Below are 24962 nucleotides of genomic sequence, written 5' to 3' on the forward strand. Positions count from 1 at the left end.
ATTGCAACAAGGCTTTCCGTGAGCAGCAGAATAGTATCTCATTAAAAAAAAAACCTGCATCCCCAAAGGCAGGAAAAGGTGAGGTATTTGGCTTCATTTGCTTGATCCTCAATGCGTGGTCCATGCTTCATGCTGCAAATACTTACTTGTGGTCTTTCTCCTTAGAACAGACTAACCTCATGTTGCTTTAGGAAATTCACTGAAACAAAGGAACAAAATACACAAGATATAGTGTTTTTAAAAAGATTTTTTAATGAAGAAATAATTCCATTCCAAAATATAGACACACAATTAAATAGTTTAATCACTTCAAAATATAACATGTCCCCAGGAGGTTCCAACACACACACATACACACAAAACAATACTTAACAGCAATACAAAAAACTCATACAATAGTAGTTTTGTTACCTACCAATGAATGTTGTGAAATCTTTAGTGTCTCTGAATTGGTTATTTCAAATGGTGTCAAATTACAGTAGTCATAATTAAAAATGTCTTATGGTTAATTGGCCTCAGGATGTGATACTTCTGATTCTTTTCCCCCTCTTTTTGGTGCAAAGGTAAAAATGCCCTTTCTTCTGAGGACACGGTGGAGTTCTTGTTTGTGGCTCCTTGTGCGGAATTGAACCAAGGTGATTGCAGCGACCAAAGGCTGCCGGATTTACAACGTCTACCTACAGTTAACAGCCAAGAACTAATAAGGGTGCACAAAGATGATCAAAATAAAAGCAGACATCAGTGCTAAATTATGAGGCAACAGTCTGGCTCATGCATATAAGAAAATACATAGTATATCACAACAAAGGCCACACTCTTATGTAGTTCAGTTCACATCGCTACTTACAAATGAACCTTCCCTGCCTTATAGTAGATCACTCGAGAATCCATTTTTCACAATCTCCAGCACATCTCCCTGTGACCAACCAAATTTACCCCGACTTCCGTCCTGACCAACCACAACTGATTCCTGAATCCCCTACAGTAGATTTCACCCTCCTCCCTCCCTCCATTACATGGCCCCGTGGGGGAGGGTTGGCTGTGTTAGACCAGTGCTCATTAATAGGCCAACATCTCTAATGGAGGTGGATGTGCAATTCATCGTGGAACAAGAAAGAAACAACCCCCGCCAGACGGAATTGGATCTAATGGACAGGACAGGTGGCACCTGCTGGGTTTGCACTTAGAACAGGCCCCAAAAGTAGATTTGGAGAGCCAAGGAAAGAAACCCACCGCAAACCACAAAAACCCAGAACAACACACGCCATTTTGTCTCGGTTACAGGACAGGGGTGCTTGAGTCTGGTCTCAGTGCTGACGTGGAGCTAAGAGAAAGAAAAGGTGGCTGGTTAGTCAGGAATTGGTCATTGGCAGCAGTTTCCAGAGTCCTTGCAATGGCTTTGTACGATGGTTTCGACAACCGTGTGATGGAGTTGGCAATGAATGCTATGACAGGGGAAGGTTATTGGCAGAACAGTTCAAACCTTAGACAAACGTTTTGATGTGGAAACACAACATGACAACATCTGTCAGCTCGGTCCAGTTGGCGGCTGAATACCACCTGCAGGGTCAGGGTTCTGAGTTCGGGAACTGCCCGGCTATGATTGAGAGCTGACAGCCATGTAGGTAGTTGGGATGTAGTGGTTTTAAGTACTGAGTATGAGGCACCAGTGGTCACCTGCTCCATCTAGAGAGGCACGGGTTCACAGAGGATGGGCAGTGGAAAAGAGATGAACATTAAGATATACCAACAAAATCCGCAATAAAATCTATCTGTGCAAAGAAATCTGAGAACTGTGCAGTTGTGTCCCTTTGGTGTCAGCCTGTTCTCAGGGACATTTTTCAGGCTGGTTCTCCCGAGGGAAATATGATTAAGTACATCAGTGGGCAGACTGGGCTCCTTGCTAATGCCAACCAAGAGCTTTACTATCCCCAAAGCAAGCGATTTTGTTCCACAGGGCAGCCAAGGAGATGGTTTCTGACCCAGTGCAGAGGCATGAACATCTTAGAACTCTCTGGAAAGGAAGCTGGAAGATGTCAGGATGTCTCTTCTCAGCTGGGCGGGCACCCACCAACTACCGACTCTGGGAGGTGGCAGGTTTTTGCCAGCCCTGGAAGCAAAACCGAATAGCTGAAGCTTTGAGGTTGACTCAGAATCTTTCTTGCTTATCCTGAATAAGGCCTTTTCAGAGATTTTATCATACAACTTTATTCTAAAGCAGTGGTTCTCCAACTTCGGCATGCATCAGAATCACCTGGACGGTTTATTCAAACACAGAGTACTGGACCCCAGCCCCAGAATGTCTGATTCCTTAGGCCCGGCTTAGGGCCTAAGCATCTGCATTTCTAATAAATTCCCAGGTGATACTGATGCTGCTGGTCCAGGGACCACACTGTGAGAACCACTGTTCTAAAATGATGTTCTCTTCTTTCTCTTAAAGGAGAAACAGAATCCAGGGAAGCTGCCAATTTAAGGAAAATGTATCTACTATGTTGTAGGATGTTTCTTTCATCAAATATTGAAACGAGTAGATTATTTTTTCATTTCCCCAGAATCCCTAAGGGAGGTCTTTACTGCTCCCCAAAGAGGGCCCTCAGAAAGGACCATCGACAGAGTCATTCATGCTCCCTTCCTTGTCAGCTCTTTTGCACATTAGTTTTTCACGGAGTGCAAAATCCCAACTCCACTTAGAGGAGCCTGTTTCCTCTCATGTGACCAGAGGAGGCTGCATGCAGAACACCAGGTAGCCAGCTAAGGCAATACACATTCAGAAAGAAGAGGAGGGCGAACGTTTGCAAGCGCACTTTAAGCCTGTACATTTAAAGCTGAAAGGCGTCCAAACGACCCGATAGGGGAACTTGCGGATGAGCGGTGCTGTTAGAAACATGCTCCCTAAAGCTAAACCGAGAGGAACCAGCCCGTGGAAGAGCAGAGATAACTTGAGTCCATTGGGGGGGATCTTATGGCACCTGTGGTTTATAAACAGCTTTACTAACGAGTATTTCAAAACAGAGTTCACAGTTTTTAAGAAGATCTGTGCTGATTTTAAAAACTAGATTCTATATAATTTGAATGTTGCCTTTATTTTTGGGGGGGGAATATGATCTCTGTTTGGAAAAAAGTATTTACACTAAACTCTAGGGCTGATTGGTTAGAGTATCTTGAAAGAAAACAACCCCAAGTTGGAAAGAAGCCTCAAAGACTGGATTCTCCTGGTGTGTTTGGTTCAAGCCTCTGCTCTCAGAGACTTGGAGACAAGTGCAGACCATGCAGGCCAAGGGCCCTTCTTGGCTTTAGGGCTCTGAGTCTGTACCCTCAGGAACCAAGTCCTTCGGGCTTAGTGAGTGATTGCAAGTGGTTGTTTTTCTCCAACTGCTGTGGAAAAAAAAAAATGTACAGTGTATATAATCAATTGTTTTGCTAAAATCTCAGAGAATTCAGAAATCAAACTCCTAGCTATAAACAGTATTAATATTGTCGTTGTAAACTGACCAGGTTCAATATCACGTGCAAAGGTTTAAGATGCTTGTTAATACTGCCGTTGTGAGTAACAGCAGCGCGGGATTTCAGCCCGTGTCTTTATTTTGAGGGATGAGACATGTTACAGAAGATGTAGCTGATAAGTTAGCTTTGAACAGAAGTCTTTTTTTTTTTCCTTCTCAAAACACACATCTACGAACTACAAATCTGAGAACAAAAAGTTAGCTGCGCTATAGCCGGCAGAACACGTCTTTAGGGGCAGGGGTCTGTTGGGAGCTGCTGCGTGTGGTGGGTCCTCTCTTCTGTGAGGTGAGGCTGCTGCCAGGCTGCCGTCTTCTCCTCTGTAGGGGTGGGTGCAGCTCTGTCCTTCATCACCAGTTCTCATGTTACTTTCATCTGTCTGACTATAGCTTGCCTGGGAATAAGCAATGTGTAATTTTTTTTAAAGATGGTAACTGCTCTCTAAATTAGGGTTATGAAGCTTAGAATCACCCCTTCCCCCTCAACACACACACACACACACACCCTCTACTTTCTTCCTCTGACAGTCAGGAATGAACGTCCTGGGACACTGTGGGCTACTGCACCTTCTGAAAGAAGAGAGGACAAGAATCCTCCATGCTGAGTCTCTTGCCTAGTGGGTACCTGAGGCATCTGGAGGGTTAAAGCCACATAAACAGAAATATTGGTGCTGTCCTTTGGACAAGAAGATGAGAGCACTGACTCACCATCCGAATGGCATGCTAATTTTAAAAAAAATCCACTTTGTTCTTCCAACCCTCCAATTTCTCAAGTTAGGATGTGGCTGGTCAAGGCACGTGGAGTACCGTGTGGCCAGAAGGATGGAAAAGGGACCAACCCAAGATCCCAATGGGCCAGAATGGGATTTTGGTGGACTCTAATTCGAGCGCTAACCTTTCTGTGTACTGTTTCTTCTAATGTGGCTAGTTGAAAAGCAATAAGTCAGGTTTCACTCTGTTCACTCTTGTTAGTGTGTTGGTAAGTGCCTGTTTATCTTCAGAGAGGCCTAAGGCTCTTCTTGAACAGAGGATGGGTCTTCCATGTCTCTGGTGTTTCACCTTTTGCCCTTTAGTCACGTAGGGCTCTGCTTGGTGGATGCCTAATTGACTCTGAGCTGCTGAAATCAGCTCTAGGACCCTTGCAGAAGAGATGCATATACTTTGGGATAATTTCTGGTCTTGTAGTGTAGCCAGAAAGCCCAAACAAATAGATTTCAACAGATGAACTGTTCTACAATTTCAGCTGTATTTCTTGGCTACATCGAGAAAAACTACAGTAGGGCAGAACTAGGTGCAAAGATGAAAAGCTACTAGCTCCTACAGTGTTCTACCCGGTCTTAAATGAGTTTTGTCTGATTTGCTGATTTAGTGACAGGCTGGTTTATATTTAGAGTTCTGTGGGATGCCAGCTAGGTAGGTAAGGATGCAGTAGGCAGCAGAGGCCACAACTGTTTTAACTTTTCACTGCCAAATTGGCAACAGAAGATTTAAAAAGGGCCTAAGAACTTTCAGAGTACTGAAATCTCTGGCGTTTATGGACAAGAACCAAATACCATTTTTTATCTGGGTTTATGTCAAGGGCATTTCATTAGGCTTTTAGAAAAGTATATTTTTCTAAGCACTACCTACTGATGTTTAAATAATGTGCAGAACAAAAATGATCAAGTTGCTGGAGCTCAGAGAAAGAAAATGCTATGAAAGGAAAAGGCTTGCTCCTTTGGGACTAGATTTGTTATAACTGGACTGAATATTTTCAGAAACAGCTCCTGGGAATTTTTCACTGCAGTTATCATGAATCAGGAGAACATGTGGTGTAGCATTCTCAAATCCAAGGGAGGCAGACTAAGACGCACTCAATAAGATCCTCCCTTTTATACCAAGAGGGCCTCACAGCTCAAAAAATGTATTTCATAATAACAATTACACTTTAATCTTTACTTGCTTAATCTGAACCTGAGGACCAAGACAGGAGGTCAGTAGTGCTTGAACTAGAATGTATTCTTTACTAATTGATATGTCATTTAGGAGACATATATCGCCTTTTCAAGTTAGCAGCCAGAGTTGAGTTTCCTATCAACTGCACTATTCCATGGGTGGGAAAAGACTGTAGAACTAAAGTGGATACAAGTCCTTGGGACCGTGCATCCAGATGACCGTAAGAGGTGTATGAGCTTTGAAGTGTAATGTGGGACATCTAAATGGCCATTGGCTGGAGCCAGAGAAGCCATCAAGTCTCATGGGACAGTGTAGCTGAAGGTACATCGAGTCATTGTACGAAGCTGAGTCCCAGCCGTATCTCCACAATCAGAGCAAGCAAGCTGGTTCTGAGTCCCGGGGGCTCTCATACACTCACATAATAATTATAGCCACTCCCAGGGACTGAACTGCTTGTAAAGCACTGAGCATAGTGCTAGGCATGTATGTGTGTGCTCAGAATAAAATGACAGTCCGTCTGCCACTATGTTAAGCTCTTTAAAAGCTATATCTCAGTGAGTACAACTCCTCCATGAGGTAGGTATTGTGATATGTTGTACAGAGGGAACAGAGGCTCAGAGAAGTCTAGTAGTTTGTCAAAGATTATGCTGCTAAGATTTGATGGAACTCATATTTGAAATCAGTCTATTCGAGCGCAGGGCCTAAGCTTCAGACTACTACAGTGAAGTGATCCTGCCAATCAAGGGCTATTCTCTTTACATTAAAAAAATTACTGAGGATTTCCCATGTATTTAGGTAGATCCTCAAAGCTGGGGGACCACAGGCCACAGAAATGATATCTGAAATTAAATCATATCTTGCTGAATTCCACAATGGATTTGAATCCGCTGTTCTAAAACCATAAGGCTGCAGAAGGTTTCCTCTCTGTTTTTGCTTCTTTTGTTTTCTTTAGTAACACATGCTTTTGCTTTCACTCATTAAGGTACACACTTTGATCTTTTGGGCCCTGAATACAGCAGGACTAAGGAGCTGACTCATCTCTGCAAGTGCTGAGCAAGCCTGGACTTTTCTCTCTCAAACGCTAGAGAGGCTGAAAACTTGAATGTGGTTATGGATCAGTGTTATGGCTTCACAGCTAAGAATTTCTGGGGCATCTTTGGTATTATTGAAATTTCTGTGCCAACTTTCCTAATTAATAGAGTAAAAAGTCAACTCCCAAGGCTGCCTGCCAAATCTCCACTGGATTATAATGAAATGCTTCATAGATTGGGAAGGAGGGTATCTTATCATAGAGAAAACCTAAGAGAGAGTGATTGTGAATATAGGTTACAAGTTATCAGAATCCAGTGTACAGTGGCCACGTTTCCTCCTAAATAAGAGGATACTTACTTGAGAGGAGAGTGATAAAAGGATATTGCATTCAACCTTGCAAGCTGACCTGTGGGTGACAAAGGACACAAACAAGAAAGGTGACATGTCATGTCTGTGATGTAGTCAAGCTGGTGAATTATTTGGTTGGAAGCCATGCAGAAAGAGAGAGAGAGGGAGAGAAATAGAGAGAGAGAGTCCAAGCAATGAAAGTAACTTTCTGGCCCATCCAACAACCATATGCTCATAGAGCAGTCAAGGAAAACCACTTTGACCTTCTCCAGGGCATATATCTTGAGCGGGGACACACAGGCCTGTTATCTCTCAGCCCTTTTCTTTGTCTTTCCCTTGAAGTCACTGGGTGTGGAAAGGAAAGGAGAGAGAAGGAGCTTAACATCTACCAGAGATGGCATGAACTCCAATCGGAGCTGATGCTATTAATAGAATTTCCCTTCATTTTGGTCATATCAGGTTAAATTCCTAAGTCACTAAAATAAATAAAAATCTAATATCTTATATGAAATGACTCACTTTCTTTTTAAAAAAAATCTAGAATTTCATTTACTGTGGTCACCAAAATCCACGGGCTCAAATAGGGAGGTCTAATAGGCACCTCTAACAGCATGAACCAGAATATTGATTATTTCACCACCTCTCTCTCTCCCGCTATGCAGAAGAGCCAACTGAGATACGAGTAGGAATGCCATCCCTCAGAGTTCCCACGGACACCCTGGAGCTTCATCCAGACTAACTTCCTTCCTTGGATAGGCCATAGAAGTCGCAAAGGAAGAGCGTCCTCCATGGTCTGCACTCAAGGCAAGTTTGTTTCTGTAGCAGTAAAGTACGGCTTTACGTATCTGGTCACTGTTTGTTTTGTTTATCTAGGCCTACATTGTAGTTGCTTCTGAAATGTGTCTGTTAAAGTAAAAAGGCTAATGGAACATTCCAGAGGGGCAAAGCTTCTGTGTTATACTGTCAAGATGGGGTTGGTGGGCTTCCCTCTTGCTCTATTCTTCTTGGGAAGATATTTCCAAACAATCTATAAACATATGAGAAGGAGAAGATAATTTATTCTCTCTGCTTCTCTTTCCTTCACTAATAGAGAAAGAGGGGGCTACTGCCAACCTAAGACTGTGGAAAAAAGCTTGTCTGGCCATCGGACAGGAAGCCTGACATGATAAAATAACCCCCGGGGTCTGGGAGGCAGCAGGTCTCAAAGAGCCAAATACCCCTGAACTCCCAGAACCCCAACAAGACACAGGGAAGGGAAACATACAAGAAAAACAAACATGGCAGTAGAACAATCTCCATGGGGAAAATGCATCCCCTTAAGGATGAGTGGCTCATTGCACTTATTCCCAACTGCATGTGTTATGTCCAGTGACTTCTCAGATGGGTTAATATGCTCCAGTACATATGACAATCTGCCCAACCATACCCTGCTGAATGTGGGCCTACAGTTCCCCTAACATTTCTTGGTGAGGTTTGTCACTCTTTCACTTCTTGACATTTGATATAAGGCAGGCAGTGAGGGAAGCTGAGGACAAATGATTCAAGGGAGGAGGTATGTTTATGCTTAGTCAATTTCCTTGAGCCTTGTTCCCTGACAGTCATCCTACAGTATCCATGGGGGATTAGTTCCAGGACATCCCCACACAGCAGATACCAACATCCACAGATGCTCAAGTCCCTTATAGTTGAACCTCAGTATCCACAGATTCTGAATCTGTGGATATGGAGGGCCGACTGTATCTTTTCTTAAAAAGTATTTTCCTAATGATTTTGGAGGATCATGGACTGTTAGTCACCATGTTTCCACTAATGTGGAAGGCCTCTTTTACTTTCCAACTCAGAATTCATAGGAATTCATGGTGAGCGACAGCTATAAGAAGTATTTAACATTTTTCCTGTCTAGAATTCATGGACTAAGGAGTTCAATCAGAATATTCCAGAAAGGGAGTGTGGAAGGAAGGAGAAGGCACCGAATTTTGGAGTAATGTAAAAGACCCAGCTACTGAGGTACTGGGGCAGGAGTGGTAAAGGATGTGGGCCAGCTCTTGGTACCTGGTAGGCTTCGTCCTGTAGCTTCTGTTTCAGGTATTCCTCCATCTTCAGCTCATTCTCCAGCTGCCGGACAGAGTCATCTTCATAGTTCTCATCCTCTGGCCGCACATACGGGTCCCCATCTTCTGTAACCCTGGGAATCAACCACAGTGGGAGTTTCGGAGCAAATCTTAAAGGAAAGTATGAGTGGAATTCCTGTGTTAGCTGTAGTTCTGGGCACACATTTATTTAGTCCTTCAATTCACTTCTTTGCTTCAATTCACTTCAATTCTGTCTCTTCTTTGACATAATGAAAAAAATTTAAAAAAGCTTTGGAAGTTTGGAGAAATATATGATCAAGGTGTTCTCACAGACAATTTTTCTATGGCAATCTGGTGTCCTCTATGTTTTCCTAGGGTTAACAGGAATGAGCTGACCTTTAAATGTCTGTCGTTCTTAAAAAGGGTAGGCTTATCCTTTGAGAGGACATAGTTTTTCCAGTTTGGGGGCTTAAAAAAAAATGGAATCCAAGAACACTTTCTATAAGGGAAGTAAGCCCTCTAGTGAAATAATGATTAGGACATTTGTTCATAATTTAACGCTCTTTGTCTTATGCATGTATAGAGGAATCGTGCACGCATCTGCTTTATTCCTGTGGTAGACTCAAGTCTCTCTCACCGATCAGCTAATCGATGTCAGGAAGACTAATACTCTAACCCATAGCTCTTGATCTTCAAAATTTATACTAGCTCTGAACTTAAGAAATCCGGCCTTCCCTGGTGGTACAGTGGTTGAGAGTCCGCCTGCCGATGCAGGGGACACGGGTTCGTGCCCCAGTCTGGGAAGATCCCACATGCCGCAGAGCGGCTGGGCCCGTGAGCCATGGCCGCTGAGCCTGCGTGTCCGGAGCCTGTGCTCCGCAACGGGAGAGACCGAGACCACAACAGTGAGAGGTCCGCGTACCGCAAAAAAAAAAAAAAAAAAAAAGAAATCCATTTAAATTGTCCAATTCCACTATGAAATAAATAGACAAGAATGATCTCATTCACTAAATGTGTGACTCTCTCCATCTATTCATCCCAGTATATATAAAGCTCTTCCTGGGACTGAACATAAATTCACAACCTAAATCATATGACTAAAATATTCTCACGCTAAAACACAGTGCATGTTTAGAGAGTACAGATATTAAAATATCCCCTAAAGTGAAAAGAGTGGTCAAGTAGAAGTTTCTGGGTTGGAACTTAAATGCCAATGTTCATGTTTATTTATATTTGTACGACATGTCCTCGTTATTTTTAGAGGTTTGGGGTCAGCCTAAATAGGTCTACGAGGCCTCTATGAACTTTCCCTTCCCAAGCCCCACAGCCATGTTTGTAGCTGGTCCTGCCACCAGTGTACCAGGGACGGCAGATGGGGTGGCCTTAGTTACAGTTTTGGACCTTAGGATTAGATCAAGAAAATTTTAGGTAACCACCATGTAAATGCTTAATTATAAAAAAATCAAATGGATTTGTATTTATCAGACTAAACTGATAATTAATTCACCAGTTTGAATAACAAACAAATCAAATAATTCTAAATTATAGAGGAAAGTTCAAGAAAGCAAACTGAAATTAAAAGCAGCAGCTTCCTGCTACGTAAAATTATAACTGTTTTGTTTTGATCTTACGCTCTGCCTTTTCACAGCTGGCTTTCAAGCCATGTCTATTTATAATTCCCCATTATTACTGGCCTTTTACTCACTGCTTGGATGGACAGCCAAAACACCAGAAAGGCCTCTGGTTAGTTTCTTCTCTGGGTCTTTAAAACAGACAGTTTATTTTTGCAGACTCATCTACAGTTCTTCTCACATTAAGCGCCATCACCCTTCTGTAGTTTTTTTTTGAACTGTTCATCAATTCTCTTTTCCAGAATTTGGGTGAGGCCCTACCCACATTTCTCAGAACTCCGCTTACTTCACTTCCTTCATTTTACCCTTTTCCCTCCCAAGCTGGGCTCTGCAGGTCTGTCCTAGCTTTCTGCCTTTGTTTCTCAGCTTTGGTTTTCCCTGCCTGACTGCTTTGAGCTGATCCAGCGTCACAGAAGTTCTAGTGGCTACGTGAGTGATTCTGCTGGCTCCTGTCAAGCTACAGAAGCCTAATTGGGTGAAAAATCTTTGCAAAATGTCTTTTGAAGGTCAGGTTTATACGTATTCAATAATTCAAGCGAATTGGACTTCTTTATAATGAGACTTTATACATTTAGTTATTTCAGTCACAAGTGTGTATATGATGCTGTTTACACCCACTTTGAACAGAGACCTCTCTAGTATCACCAGGTCCCTTAAGAGCAAATCTAGTAAATTCAAAAGATGGGATGATTTATCTCCTGAACTCCTCTATGAGTCCTGGGAGGGTGGGAGAGATTTTTGACACTATTTTGTATCCAATCAGCGCAGTGCCTTGGGCAAGCCGGGCTCTCAGTAAGTACTGGTTGGATTTTGTTACTGATACTCTGGAAATTGTTAGGGGGAAAAGTCACAATGACAAATTGAAATGTAGCACCCTTCTACCTCTTCTGGCAGAAAAGGAAACTGAACCGTTCCTTTCCAAAAGAAAGAAGTAAGCAACCATGTTTTTATTTTCCTGTGCTCCCTGCAGAGTGTTCTGTTACTGAGAAAATACCCCCAAGCAGAAGATACTTACACGTCGCCACGCATGGCACTTGGGGTAGCTCCACTGTGAAGGTACCCGGGTTTTCGGGCATGGATTTGAGCTAGAAAAGCCTTTTCAGAGGTTGGTGATGGGACCAGATCTTCAAAATGAGTCCGTGCAAGTTCAGAATCCACGTTACTCTCAGTTTCACTCCCCGCCTCTATTAGGTACAATTGAAGAAGTGAAGAATGACCTAGATTTTTTTATGATCGATCGGCAAATAAAGGGCTAGGCTTAACAATAACCAACCTACGCTGATTAAAACACTGACCAGTTATTGTACGTAAGTCAAGTATGTGTTCGTTTTTTCTCAAAATGAGAATTGATACTGACATGAATTACCACAAAATCAGTTAGTATACAGCATTGTCTTTTTATCTCAATAATATTATAAGGAATCTTTGTCTTAATAACTGACTTAATTCTTGAAGCCATCTGTTTTTTTCCTCTATAAAAGTCTCTATTAAAACTGTTGTTACTTTCGCTTAATATTACTTTAATTTAGGAAACACCGACCTAAAATATTACATTCACTTAATATTTCAAAAAATTATAAGAGTATAAAGTAATAGTCCTTGAAACGCCTACAATGAGAATAACATTTTTAGTCATCATTTGCTAGGGCAGTGAGTACATGCCATTAATCATGATGTATTAACTACTGTCATTTTTATCCTATTTGGTAATCTTAACCTAAGATAATAGCAACACTTTTCATTACTTTATTCTAATTATAGAGGTTTTAAGAAATCTAAATCCAGATTTTTTTTAACATTGAAGTTTTCTTTCTTATAGTTGTTGTAATCTCAACTATATGACCACAGTCCTTTCAAACAGATATCTTGCTAGGAGGGCTTTAAGGAATAGACGAGATGTATTAGTAACTGATAAGATATTTATTTGCATATTCACGCTGTTAAAGTTTATAAAACTCTGTGTAGTAGTATTAGGATGAAGAGTGCTGCAATTTCACGCTATTTATTTTCTTCGCAGATCTTTCTTCACTGATATTGCAAAGGTAAATTTCAGTTTCGCCTCTTTCAAATAGCCATGCATTCCAAATGAACAAGTCTAAATTAGTAAATAAGATATTTGACCCTATAAAATAACTTTAGCATCATGTCACTTTGGGTCATGATATATTTAACAGTGGCTAACTTGGGATTCTGTATTTACAAGTCAATTTGAGTATTTATTCTTTTCTGCATTTTTCAAACTTTGTGCATTGAGCATGTAGTCATGATCTTCTCATTAGCAAAGTATAAACGGTACTAAAAAATTCTAATATCCCAACAAAATATCACATAGACCTTTAAAAAATCTTTTTATACTTGACAGTGAGCAGCTCTCTAACAGAAGTTATGGGTCCTTCTGCAATGAGAAGACAAATGGGACGGGACCAGGGACTCACCGGAATTCAACTCTTTCACGAGAGAGGACATGGTGTTAGTGATCGAATCCGCTGCTACTAGTAAGTCATTCCGTAAATTTCTTCTTGAACCTTAAGAAAGAATGATAATGAAAAAAAATCAAAGCTCTCCTTTGCCCCAAGTTTTTATGCTGTTTATCATTTCCATTGATATCCTAAAGCAAGAAAACGTCCAAGACTTCTCCTTTTCAGAAGCGCTTTGGTTCATTTCCTGAAAAAAATACATTGTGCTCAGGCCAGTGGCCTTTGATATAAGAAGACATGGCAACTGACGGGGATTCATATACTTTATTGTCCAAATTGGGACAATTTTACAAGTGAAAGGGAAGGTATTAATAACAAGACTGGGTGACCTGGCACAAACTGGGATGATCCCAGGTAAGCCAGCATGTGTGGTCATCCTTCTTCAGAATCACCTCACAGATGAAAAGTCTGGTTTTGCCACGAGAGCTGTGCCTTCCCAGCAGCTGCTACTGTTTCAGCCCTTACCTGGTGGCTGAGCACATCAGATTCTGATCTCCATCACCATAGCCTCTGTCTCCCATCAGGGCTCCCCGAGCTCCCCCTATCATTTCAGGTACCCCTTGGGAATGGGAACCCTGTGCACTGTGTGTCCCCAGAGTTTGGAAAAGGGGTGAGGATTCTTGCTCCTGCTGCCAAGACGTGGGCAGAAGATGTATGCCTGGTACCCTGAACTGGAACTTAGACCATGTTTCTCTATGGTAGAGGAAGATTATTATGAGGTTTCCATCCCACTAAGGGTTAAAAGGGTATTTGTGGGCTGGACTGGGAGTGGGGCAAGGTGGATGCAGAACAGAGGGCCAAATTCATAATATCTTTGGAAAAAAGACTCAAGATTCCAAATACCTGACTTACAGATGAATTTATGCAGGATGAGCTGGGGCTGCTTAGATAGGTCACATTTCATTGTGACTTCTAAGTAAGTAAAACTAAATAAGTAAAATAATAAACACATGTAAATTTAAGAAATCAAAGTAGTTAGATAAAACAATAATTATTACAGGAAATTCAAACTGATTTAATATACTGTAAATTTCTTTAAGATTTAGGGAAAGGACAGTTTTCCCTCTAAAAATTAAATAAAGGAAATTATTTTGCATAACTTAAATTATATTTGTACAACTTTAATCATTTTCTTTTTCAGGAGAAAACGCCCTGTAATGGATCTTCCTTTTTTCCCTCGAACAGAAAATACATCATGCTCTCCCTTCAAAATGTAAGCTTTTATCCCCTATAAACAGTGGATGAGAGCATCTTTTTCCTCAGTCCCCCTGGATATTACTGATGTTAAACAATTGTTTTTGAATCTGCTAGGCAAAAGGTGATTTTGATTAAAATTTGTATTTCTACAACTATTTGTGACATTGAACATCTTTATTGGCTATTTGTTCTTCTGTCGGTTCCTATCCTTCACCTATTTTTGTTTTGGGAGTGTCTTTTTCTGACTGAGCTGTGTGTGCTTTAATGTATAACTGAAATTATGAAATTTGATTGCTACATATGCTGGAAATGTTCCCTCAAGTCTATTCTTTTGTCTTTTAACTGTTTATGTTTCTTTTTGTCTTAAAACTAGTAGTCGAATATGTCGCTCTTTTCCTTAGATCTACACGTGAGGACCTGGGAGGATGGCCACCATATACCGCTAATTCAAGGGAGATGCAAATTGCAGACCAAAATGCAATGCATGATCGAATTTGTGTGAAAAAAGAAGAGTATATGTCCATAAAAGCAAACTTAAACATAGATATTTATACATAAATGAAACGTTGAGAAGGGCCAAGCTGTTAATAGTGTTTACTTCTAGGAATGAGATTGGCAGGCTGAGGGTCGGCAGGAGGATTTCTTTTTTTCTAATTTTCTACAAATTTAAAAAGTGATGACAAAAAAAAGTTTTATAGAGTGTTAAAATATTTCCAAATGAATAAGATCACTTGCTTTGGGACCCCACTCCCACCCCGACACTCCGCAGTACATAAGCAGAAGAGGCAGCGGTGGGAGAATGCTGTTTGTTGCTGTTTGTCATCTCACATCCCCCTTTGCCCTCTTCTATTGACTATGGAGAGCTAGCCTCGCAGCCCCATACACAGAGGCAATGATTCAACTCTTTAAGCCATCTGGAAAATGACTAAGCATCCTTCTTGATCGCCTCAGTGCTAAAGAGCTGGGATTGTTTACTCTCAATCTTGAGTTTGCTTTCATGTAAAGAGACAGAAAGGAGGAAATATCTTTCAGAATTTTAAAATGGATTACATTTATAAGATTTCCTGGAATATTGCTGAAAGGATTTCCCTTCCCTTAATGAGCAAAGGCTCATAAAAAAAACAGGGCAGGGCAAGAGAAGCCAAAAGAAGATAAGATGGGAAGGGAAGAACAGATTAGCGTAGGGAGTTTCTAAAAAGTCTTGCAGGCCCAGCTTTGACAAGAACTGTGGAATACACTAGAGCATCCACGGTGAGGCTCTGGTAACTCTAGATCATGCAATCCTTGGCGACTTATTTGCAACAGAAAAGCAGAACACACACACACAAATAAAGCCACTTACTTTGTGCAAACGCCTCCTGTACGTCTCCCCCTACCCCTGTGAGAGAGTCCTGAGGCGTGTGGGTTGGGGTGGAGCAGGCGGAAGCTGACCGGACGGGCATGGGGATGGGCCTGCTGATGGTGTGGCTGGGGGAGGAGCGGGGAGAGCCTGCCCCCTGGGTCTGGAGAGACAATGCAAGTCATTAATTGTTTTCGCAAGAAGATGCCAAATGCCCTTCCCAGTGTCTCAGTCAAATGTTAAAGACAGTGACAATGAAATTCCAAAGTAGGTGGAAATCCTAGGTAATTAAGATGGTAACTGCTCAACCTGAGTTGCAGGTGCAGATAATTTAGGACCTTACTGTACATGATCTGAAGTTTTGGTTACAAACTGAAAGCTAAGAATATTAGTACTGCATTCATTGTTCTGTAATATAGGAGATGTTTGCCCACGTAATGAAGCTACTGTTAAGCAGTGATAATTACAAGGTGTGTTTATGTTCTCCTTGAAGGAAGCTCTATATAGAATAAAAAGACATTAGGAGAAGGTTTTAAATATAAACTCGGAGACTGTTAGGGATGGATGTGGTTTACATTCTTCCTAAACTTTCAACCTGTCTTGTCCTGGCATCATCTGTAGAGGATAATTTATAATTCCAATCATGTCATGCCATATTGCATATGTTAAGTCTCAAATAAAGAATCAAATGAAGTGTAAATTGTTTAATCCCTGTTTTACAGTAAAAGTTGTCTTTGTCGAATTGCTCTGTGATTCAGGGATTCAAATGGGGAAGAGAAAAAAAGAAATACTGGTTTCTAATTTTTGGGTAATGTTTCCTGTAGGAATTGTCCTCTTTGCCTATGAAAAAGCAGTATTCTGGCAGCAAGAACAGTGGGATTTTAAAATGAGTAAAGAAAAAAGGAGAAAACAACTTCAAAGCCATTTATCTCCTCATTTCAGCCCTTGCCATGAAATAATTCTGAGGCTGTCAAACCTTGAATTTCGCAGTCTTGGTTCTACAATGAGGTCTCTTGGAAACATTTCCTGTTTTAATAATTAGTTTACAAAGGAAGTAAAGTCAGCACGAATAAGAAAATGTAAGAAGTGCATATATAACAGATTAGGTATTCACATAAATTCCACTCCAGTCCACTGGGTCTGGCCAGGGAGAGTGAGGACTCTTCCACAGCAAGCCCCAGAGATTCATCATCACCCCATTCAAACCCCAGACATGCACCACCAGAGCCGTGCTCTGGAATATTCGATTTAGGTCTTTGCTGTGGGTTCAGCTACTTGCAGTTAAAACACACAACATCAATCTTGTAAAATGCCATGCTGTTAGCTTTCCAGGGCTCAGCATCACACATAAAAGTCAAATCTATAAGTTGAGAAAAATCCCAAATTAAAAACGAAGCAAAACAGAAAATAACTCATGTGATGCTCGAGGCGCTGAGGATTCCACTCTCACTCACAACAGTACCTTGGAGTGGCCTGTCGGGCCCAAGGAAGAGAAGATTGCCTGCTTGTGATGCTTTGCAGCCCCTTGCCCCAGCCTGCTCGAGGATGGGTCTGGTTTCCCCCAGCAAACTTGGGCAGCTCAATGTCATTACCACGAAACCTCTGCTTCTGAGGTACCTGGGCATTTCCTTGCTTCCCACACCAATAAGTGACCTCATGTTTGAGTCATGCTTTGCCATGTACACAAGGTTCTCATGTACATCCTCATGGGTTTCTCTCCATGACCCACTGAAGTAGGTCCCATTATGCTAAGTGTGCGGTTATGGACCACAATGCTCAGAGAGGTGAAAAGAATTGCCCAGGAGATGGAGCTAGAGTGTCCGAGCTGGGGCCTGAGCCCAGGTGGGAGTGGGGGGACCTGGATGGGCTATGGCTGGTGACGGATCCTTCAAAGGAGACAGGTGTTGGTTAGGTACCCTGAGATCAAGTGCCTCTCCCTGGCAACCCGTCCTGCACATCCTTTTCAAGACAGGCTCCTCAGCAGAGCTCCTTGCCCTTTCTCATCTGATCTTTTTACCAAGGAACCAGGTGTAGCTGGGAGGAGGGACTGGTGATGATGGGAAGTTGGACAGAGGGGTTGAAGGAAGAAGGCTCCTCTTGGCTACACAGGGTGGCTTACCTTCTCAACCCTGGAAGCCAGATCCTCTTCTGTGATAGGAGATTCACAATAATGATAAAACTCCATTTTTGTATGTAATTTACAGTCTCTAAAGCACATTTACATACCTAGTTTTGTTTTATTCTCCCACTAATCAGTGCTAGGAATGATAGTAGCTTATATCTGAATAGCAATTGGCAGACTAGAAAGCAATTGAATCCCATCTACTTCACTTAATCCTCTCAACAACCATACAGAGGTATTATTACTCTCATTTTTCAGGTTAGCAAGCTAGGATCAGAGGTGATAGTTACCCAAGGTCTCTGAGCTAGTGAAGGACAGAGATAAAATGGATCCCCCGACTTTAGGCTACAAGGCCAGGGCTTCCCCAGGGCACCACAGCTACTCCTCAGAATTGTGGGCACTGTGACCAACCGTCACATATTTCCATCTATGTCTCATAATATACCTTCACTAACAACCTGAAGATTCAGAAGGCGTAGGACACAGACTCACTAGGGAGTGGTGACGGAGCAGTGGCCTAGGGCTTTCTGCTGGGCCAGGCAGTACCTTCTAGTTACTGGGTCAGTGCCCAGGGTGGAGCAAGCAACCTTCAGGCTGGTTATCAGCCAGTACAGAAATACAGGTCCACAGTCTCTTATCTGCAAATGTGAAATCCAATGGGCAACACATGTTGTTTCATAATTAATGTGAGGCTACTTATGTGGTGTCTGCACTGGATTGCATTTCTAAAACCTCAAAGATTCTGAGTTCCGGAGCATCTCTGGACCCAGTGATTTCAGATATGGGGCTGTGGGCCTGCTTTTCAATATTTGACGGCTGTGCTGGGGCTGTAGTATACGCCAGCCCTGCTCATACCTGTGCCACCAGGCTCTGCAGTATAGGGTGCTTGTGGGGTTCCCCCCTCCCCTTTGGGTACCGCACCGGCCCCACCTCTTCTTGCTTAACACCTTGTCTCCAAAGGCAACTTTTCCTACACCTTTCTGCCTGTTTCCTGTCTTCAAAACTCCCATCAGCGGTCTTGCGTTAAGAGAAAAATAATGGACTGTGGTTACATGTTAAGGGAAAAACAATTGATGGAGTCTAAATTACACCAATGTGTGAATGGCTAATAGCCACCGACTCCTAAATGAATCTCCGACTGGTGCAACTTCAAGCAGTCTGATTATATGAAGAATTTAGGTGGAAGATTCTACGCTGAAGTAAAGATTCACTGCATCTTTCCTACAATTTGTAACTCCCCAGTCATGACCAGTCTTTACCCAGACTTGGGGGTAGAACCCTGGCTCCCTGGGTGATCAGGGCCCCATCACCCTTTGTCAGGACACCGGCCAGTTTGATGCATAGTAGGCATTGCTGGGAACACCATCTCTGTTCTTCCTTTCTGCTGTTCTTGCAGGACCACTAGGGAATGGCAGTTGCCTCTTGGCTTTGGGGTAGATTAGTGAAGATGTCACAGAGTTTCATTTTCACAGGTGTGGCCCCTATAGAATGGTGGCCTCTGGTCTGGTCATGAAGCATGGTTGTCGGCTAACAACTTTAGAAGAGTTAGAATGAATAATCTCTGTGAACATCCTTTCCTGGAAGTTATCCGGTGATTAATGGAGCAAAGACTTAAGGGACAATGGTCCATGCAGATCAATATATAGATCTCAAATTCCCGAGAAGAGGGGTGATTTATGGAAGAAGGAAAACATACATCATACTTGGCAAATTTAAAATTGTTCTCTTCCTAGAGAATAAATGAAAAATTCATTTCTACCCTCCATTCTCTGAGTCCACTCAACCTGCTGTTGTATCAATTTTTAAAAAGTCTGACAAGATCCATAAATTTTCCGATTTTTTTCCAGGAAGTATTTGGGTTTCCACTCAGCATCAGAAAGGAGGAATGCTTCAAGGAAAGTGCCTAATGTCTAATTGTGGAGCCAGTACTGTCTGGAGAAATGGCAGAGCAGATGACCATGAGACAGGAGGAGGTGGTACTATGGACCCTCCCCCACCCAGGTACCCCGCCCCCGAAAGTCAGCCTCTCAGGTTTGGGGGAGAATGCAGTGCGGTCAGGCCTGGTTTTACGTAGCAGCCTGTTTAGCTACATTCAACCCTCTCTTCATCCTTTCTTCCAGTACACACTGACTGATTATCATCGTAGGGCTTCTTGTGGGGATACAGATGAGATGACTAATTCTGACTGGTCAGACAGGCGGCACCATTTGCCCTGGGTCTTATAGCAGAGATTTCCAGGCAGAAAAGAGCAAGTACTGGGGTGGGGGAGAGAAGAGCATTCCAGGGCTTGGAGTATCAAGGGCAAGGCGTGGGGATTGTGAGGGGTACTGAAGACACAATGGGAAGGCCAGTGGGGTTGATGCAGCAGGTTCTCTGTGGGGAGTGGACTGGGATGAGGCTGAGAAGGGGTGGAGTCAGGTTTGGGGGCCTCCAGTGTCATAAAAGGGGCTTAGTCTTTATCGTGAACTAAAGCGTCATTTTCTAAGGCTTTTAAGCACAGAAGCAATTTTTACTTTTCTAGAATTAATTAAACAACTCCTAAATTAAAAGAAGTATGAGAGAGAGAGAGAGAAAGAGAAAGAGAGACAGAGGCTGGGAAGGTATGCTTTTGAACACAGATGTTAGTCCTAATATTGCAGTTGATTATTTATGATGTGAATGATCCCCACCTGCCCTCATTTCTGATCGCTTCACTACTCCATAGAAAACCCATAAGAGAGGATGAGCAGGGGAAATAATGGAGGGTGAACCTAAACTGTGAAAATCTGTCATTTCTGGCCTGTTCATGTTCCATAATATATTTGGAAGAAGTAGGAACCTGAATGACTATGATTTCCCGAGTTAATTGGGCCATCCAGTAGTAAATAGAGAAGAGAATGGGAGCAGGAAATGGAATTTGAAATGATGTGTGACTTTCTTCCCTTGATTGAGACAATTAACTAACAAGTTAATGTAAGGAAGAGAAGCGAGTGTGTGTATGTGTGCATGTGTGTAAAATGTGGGCCAAATTAGAAAAGTTTATACGTTCTCCTGTGTATGTGTATACATATATACATACACTTATGCTTATATCTGACTTGCATATAGTATTTCACAAAGTGGTTCCACATTTGTTATCTTTTAAAATCTATACAACAGCCCTGTGAGCCATGTATTATCGGTATGTTTGAAATAAATTGCTAGGAAGTTAACTGACTTATTCAAGATCTTATAGTGGTAAGTGAGGAGCTGGGACCACCATAACTCAGGTCTAGCTCCAGTAATGTTTCTTAGAAAATTATTATTGAGACCCTACCTTCTGAACTTAAGGATACTTGGTTTTAGACCAGGTCATAGAATTTGGCACTGGAAGGATACCAGAAACTCTGGAACATGCTGTCACTGTTATTATATCCCAGCCGCCTTTGTTATTAAACTTTTTTATGAGTGTTCTTTTTATGGTCCCTTCAATAAATCTTACAAATACACAAAGAAGAAAGAGGGTAGGATCATTTCGATTCAAGTTTGTAAAAAAAATTTATTGCTTATGATACCATAATCATTATATTACAGGCACCATTTAAAAAAAAGTTCATGTTCTCTCCTCAAGGGGGAAAAATTCATGCATTACCTCTAACAAGAAACAGCGTAAGTAGGAACCATATATACCAGTATAATAAAATACATTGAACCACACAGACTTATGATAAAGCAAGTAGAGGTTATTAAATCAAGCACAATTTGTTGTGTGTGGCGTCTTAAATCTGATTTTACAAAGAGAATGTCGCCAAAGGGGAAAGGCTCATAAATAAAAACAGAATTTAGAAGCAGATGCCAGACTAAAACTTCTAAATTCTCTCCTTAGATCATGTTATACCATGAGAAGTCTATAAATTTGGATGGCATTTGTTTATTTCCTTGTAGAACTGCCTCTGCAGGATTGGGACATATGGGGTTCTGTCTTTAATTTTCACTGAAGGTCAGTCTAAGAATCAGCCACACGAAATCTACTGCGTGTGTCTGTTTTATTATTCACTACTTCTACGAAGCTCTGAGTGAAAACTTCATTTTATATTTTATGCCAACAGAAACTTTGGTCCCTTGAGAACTGGCATTTCTGTTCTGATAAAACCACCAATTATGTTTTCCTTTTTTTTTGCCTCACTGCTAGAAAGCTCAGAGTGACACCCTCGTCCCTTATGATTAGCACATTTGCATCTTCTTCAGTTTTCGATTTTTCTATTTCCATTTTATGAAGTCACTGTTTATGTCTCTAGTTGTAAGCTGCCTCGGGTCCTTTTTGAAAAGAGGCTTGACTATGTAAGCAAAGAAATGAGTAAGACCCGCAAACACTCTCCCCACCCAGACAACGCATTGCTGACATCTGGGTGTTGCCAATAATGGTCCTTAAGTACCTAGGCAGCAGTACCCACTGCTGGCTGACTTTCAAAGATGTGGCAGCTGTTGAGGTCCCAGTGGGGAGGAGCTGGAGGGAAAAAAGGCAGTAATGCTCTTATGGGCGCTGCCATGGTTTGGCTCTACGCATTCATCTGTTTATGAACTTCCTGGTCCACTGAGCCTTTCAGGAATGTGCTGCCTTGGAAATGGTAGAGACAGGGTCCCCGAGGGAAATGGCTAAAGCAGGGCTGACTGGCTGCAGGATGGTTGCCTACTCTCTCCACTAGGAGAAGGAAGGTTATATGTGAGCCTTATTTCCTTTTTCTATGCACACACTGAGTAAGAGACAGGAAAGAAAAGAGGCTGTTTGCAGAGAAGCACCATGAGATGGCATTTTTTTTTGACCATGATCTAAGTGTGTTGTACGTACAACAGCAATACCCCATGTATGCATTTATGGGCAATAATACAAGCAGCAAATGTGTGTCTTTTACCCAGGGGGACTGTCTCTCATTAAAATTTGACTTCAGTTTAGTGAAGTAATTTTTTTCACAAAATACAAATAATGTAATACATTGTCTTTATTGTCTGACATTACAGATTTGTTTTACACTTTCCTTTTTTACAGACCTTGGGAATGAAGGGTAAAAATGTGTCCAGCATCTTGCAAACATTTTTTGTTACACACAAACACGCACAGTGAATAACAGGAAAGAGAATACAGAAGAATGAAAAGGTACGTTGAAATCAGATAGGCTGTGGTTCTAATGGATCCATGGAAATACCATAAAACTTTTTGATAAGACCAGTAAGTGGGATATATTGTTATACACAGCTTGGTACATGCACTTGAAATGAAAGCTGCTTTTATTTTGCCATTGTTTTATTATTATTGTATTTTGAGTACGCTGCTCCCTCTGCTGGCTTCTGCAACTGGCTACATGGCCAGACAGGGGGCTTCAGTTCAGGCTACAGTTAGACAGTCAGTCACAAGGCTCCTATTTCCAGGGAAGATGTATGTAACACCTTGTGAACTCCTACAGCAGAAAGGTGCTTGGTGGTACGAGAAAGGCTGAAAGTTACCTATTCTTTGGAGATGACTGTCAACCAATGGTAGGGATTCTGGTTTGGGAAGTGAACAGTTACGGAGTACAGTCTTTCTCTTATTAGACTGAACACATAACGGTGAGCAGTGGGGAGCAGGGCTTAAACATTATGCAATGAAAGGAGATGTAATTGGCTGGTTTTTACAAAAAGAAGTTCCACATCTTTCCAGTAAAATGGAAACTGAACTGAATATTCACAGCATGAGAGGATGTTGAGGTTAGCTTCTGATGCTGTGGATTCTACCTAGTGTAATGTTAGTGATTGTGGTGAGTGTCTTTCTATGAAGAGAAGGGTCTGATCAACAACCCAGAAGAGCATGAGACTGGTTTGAAACTTAGACCCCTGGAGGTCTAAAAAGTCTCCAACAGGTTAAAGCGTGTTCCCTGTTCTAAAGGACATAATAGCTCTTCTTTTGATGTTGACGGTAGTGATAGTTATAAAAAATGCTAAATTTTATATGTCTCCAATCAAGCACTACATTGAAAAGGAAGCAAATTAGTATAATTTTTTTTTCTCTTTCCAAACTGAAGCATGAACATACATTAGAGGCGAAAGCAATGAGAAAAACGGCAGGACGGCAGGCCCCTCCACTGTTAGTTAAGACCTGCAGTAGGGGACATAACTTACTCCCTGCTTCAATTCTTCTTCCTACAGAAAGATCGAATCAATAATAGTTAGATTACCCAGGGTTCCAATAAGAGCAGGTACACAGTGTGAAGGAATGAAGGTGGGGGAAACCTCAATGTGGCTTTGATGGCAGGTCAAGCCTCTTCTCCTGGTGACTTTAGTTCCAAGTCTATTTGGATATTTGAGACTACAGACCCATCTCTTTCCTCCATGCATCCAACCATCCTTCAACATGATTTCTCTCTCTATCCTGCTATTGGTACATCCTGATACCATAGACTATGCTTAATTAGGCTACGTTGATGCCAAGATAGCTGGTGGTAAATAGACTCCTATCCCATTGCTACAGTGACAGAAGCTACAGAAGTAGAACCAGGGGGCTGTTTTCAGTTTCCTGTCATTCAGTGAAGGGAAAGACGGGATGGGCCCACTTCATTTGGTAGATTTGGAAAAACAAAAACCAGAAAGAGCTTTTTTATATCATCAAATGAGATAATAGGGCAGAAACAGCAAGAGGTTATTATTTATCTAGTCCTGTCTTAACATAGATAGTACAACAAAAACTGAATTCTGCACTTTATATGTCTAATACAATGAAAAGTAAACTTTGTTTGGTAAAGATAAAGCATTCCTGACACTGATGGCAGGAAAAGTCGACTAAGGAATATAAAAGAATAAAGAAAACAAAAGACAAAAGTGTTACACTTACATCAGTGCCTGGGACACAGTAGGTTCCAACAAATATTTGTTAACTATTTAATTTTTTTTAATTAAAAAATAAATAAAGAAAGGAAGGAAGGGGGAGAGAAAGAAAAGTAAGAAAAGGAAAGGGAAGGAAAGGAAGGGAAAGAAAGAAAACAATACAGAAACAATAAATGATGGGGTGTCAGGGATGTGGGAGATCCAGGGACTGAAAGGCAGGACATCTTGTCTCACAAATGATTGTCCCAGAGACTTTGCCTATGTCCTTTTATCAGAAGTTTTAGTTCCTGCCTTTGGCGTGTCACAGTTTCAGTCCATACTGGTTCGTGCTTATTTACATCAGGCAGGATGACAACAGAGCACTGAAACCTCTGCTGGGGCAGTCATGGACATGAGGCCATAATTAGTCGGCTTTTGGGTTGAAATACAATTTAGTGCATACTGAAGAAGGGAATAAGGTTTATGAAAGAAAGAATGCCGCTTCCCAATGAGAATT

General features: G+C 41.7%; 1 protein-coding gene across 18 annotated transcripts in view; it reads right to left on the reverse strand.

The window, feature by feature from the left end:
• Positions 1 to 227: 227 nt before the first annotated feature.
• DTNA (dystrobrevin alpha) overlaps positions 228 to 24962 on the reverse strand; it is a 288661-nt gene continuing 263926 nt past the window's right edge. For 8 of the 18 annotated variants that reach the window (XM_065889325.1, XM_065889324.1, XM_065889322.1 and 5 more), the window contains 5 exons: positions 15535 to 15694; positions 12954 to 13043; positions 11534 to 11702; positions 8868 to 9000; positions 6856 to 6873 (listed from right to left, as the gene is read on the reverse strand). In XM_065889325.1, coding sequence (XP_065745397.1) covers positions 6856 to 6873; positions 8868 to 9000; positions 11534 to 11702; positions 12954 to 13043; positions 15535 to 15694 — 570 coding nt within the window. Of the gene's footprint in view, positions 3896 to 6824; positions 6874 to 8867; positions 9001 to 11533; positions 11703 to 12953; positions 13044 to 15534; positions 15695 to 21224; positions 21264 to 23734; positions 23786 to 24962 lie in introns of those variants that run through there. The other 10 variants (XM_065889331.1, XM_065889330.1, XM_065889328.1 and 7 more) reach the window with 5 other exon arrangements.

This window comes from Phocoena phocoena, chromosome 13 (assembly GCF_963924675.1).
Source record: "Phocoena phocoena chromosome 13, mPhoPho1.1, whole genome shotgun sequence".
Lineage (NCBI taxonomy): Eukaryota > Metazoa > Chordata > Mammalia > Artiodactyla > Phocoenidae > Phocoena > Phocoena phocoena.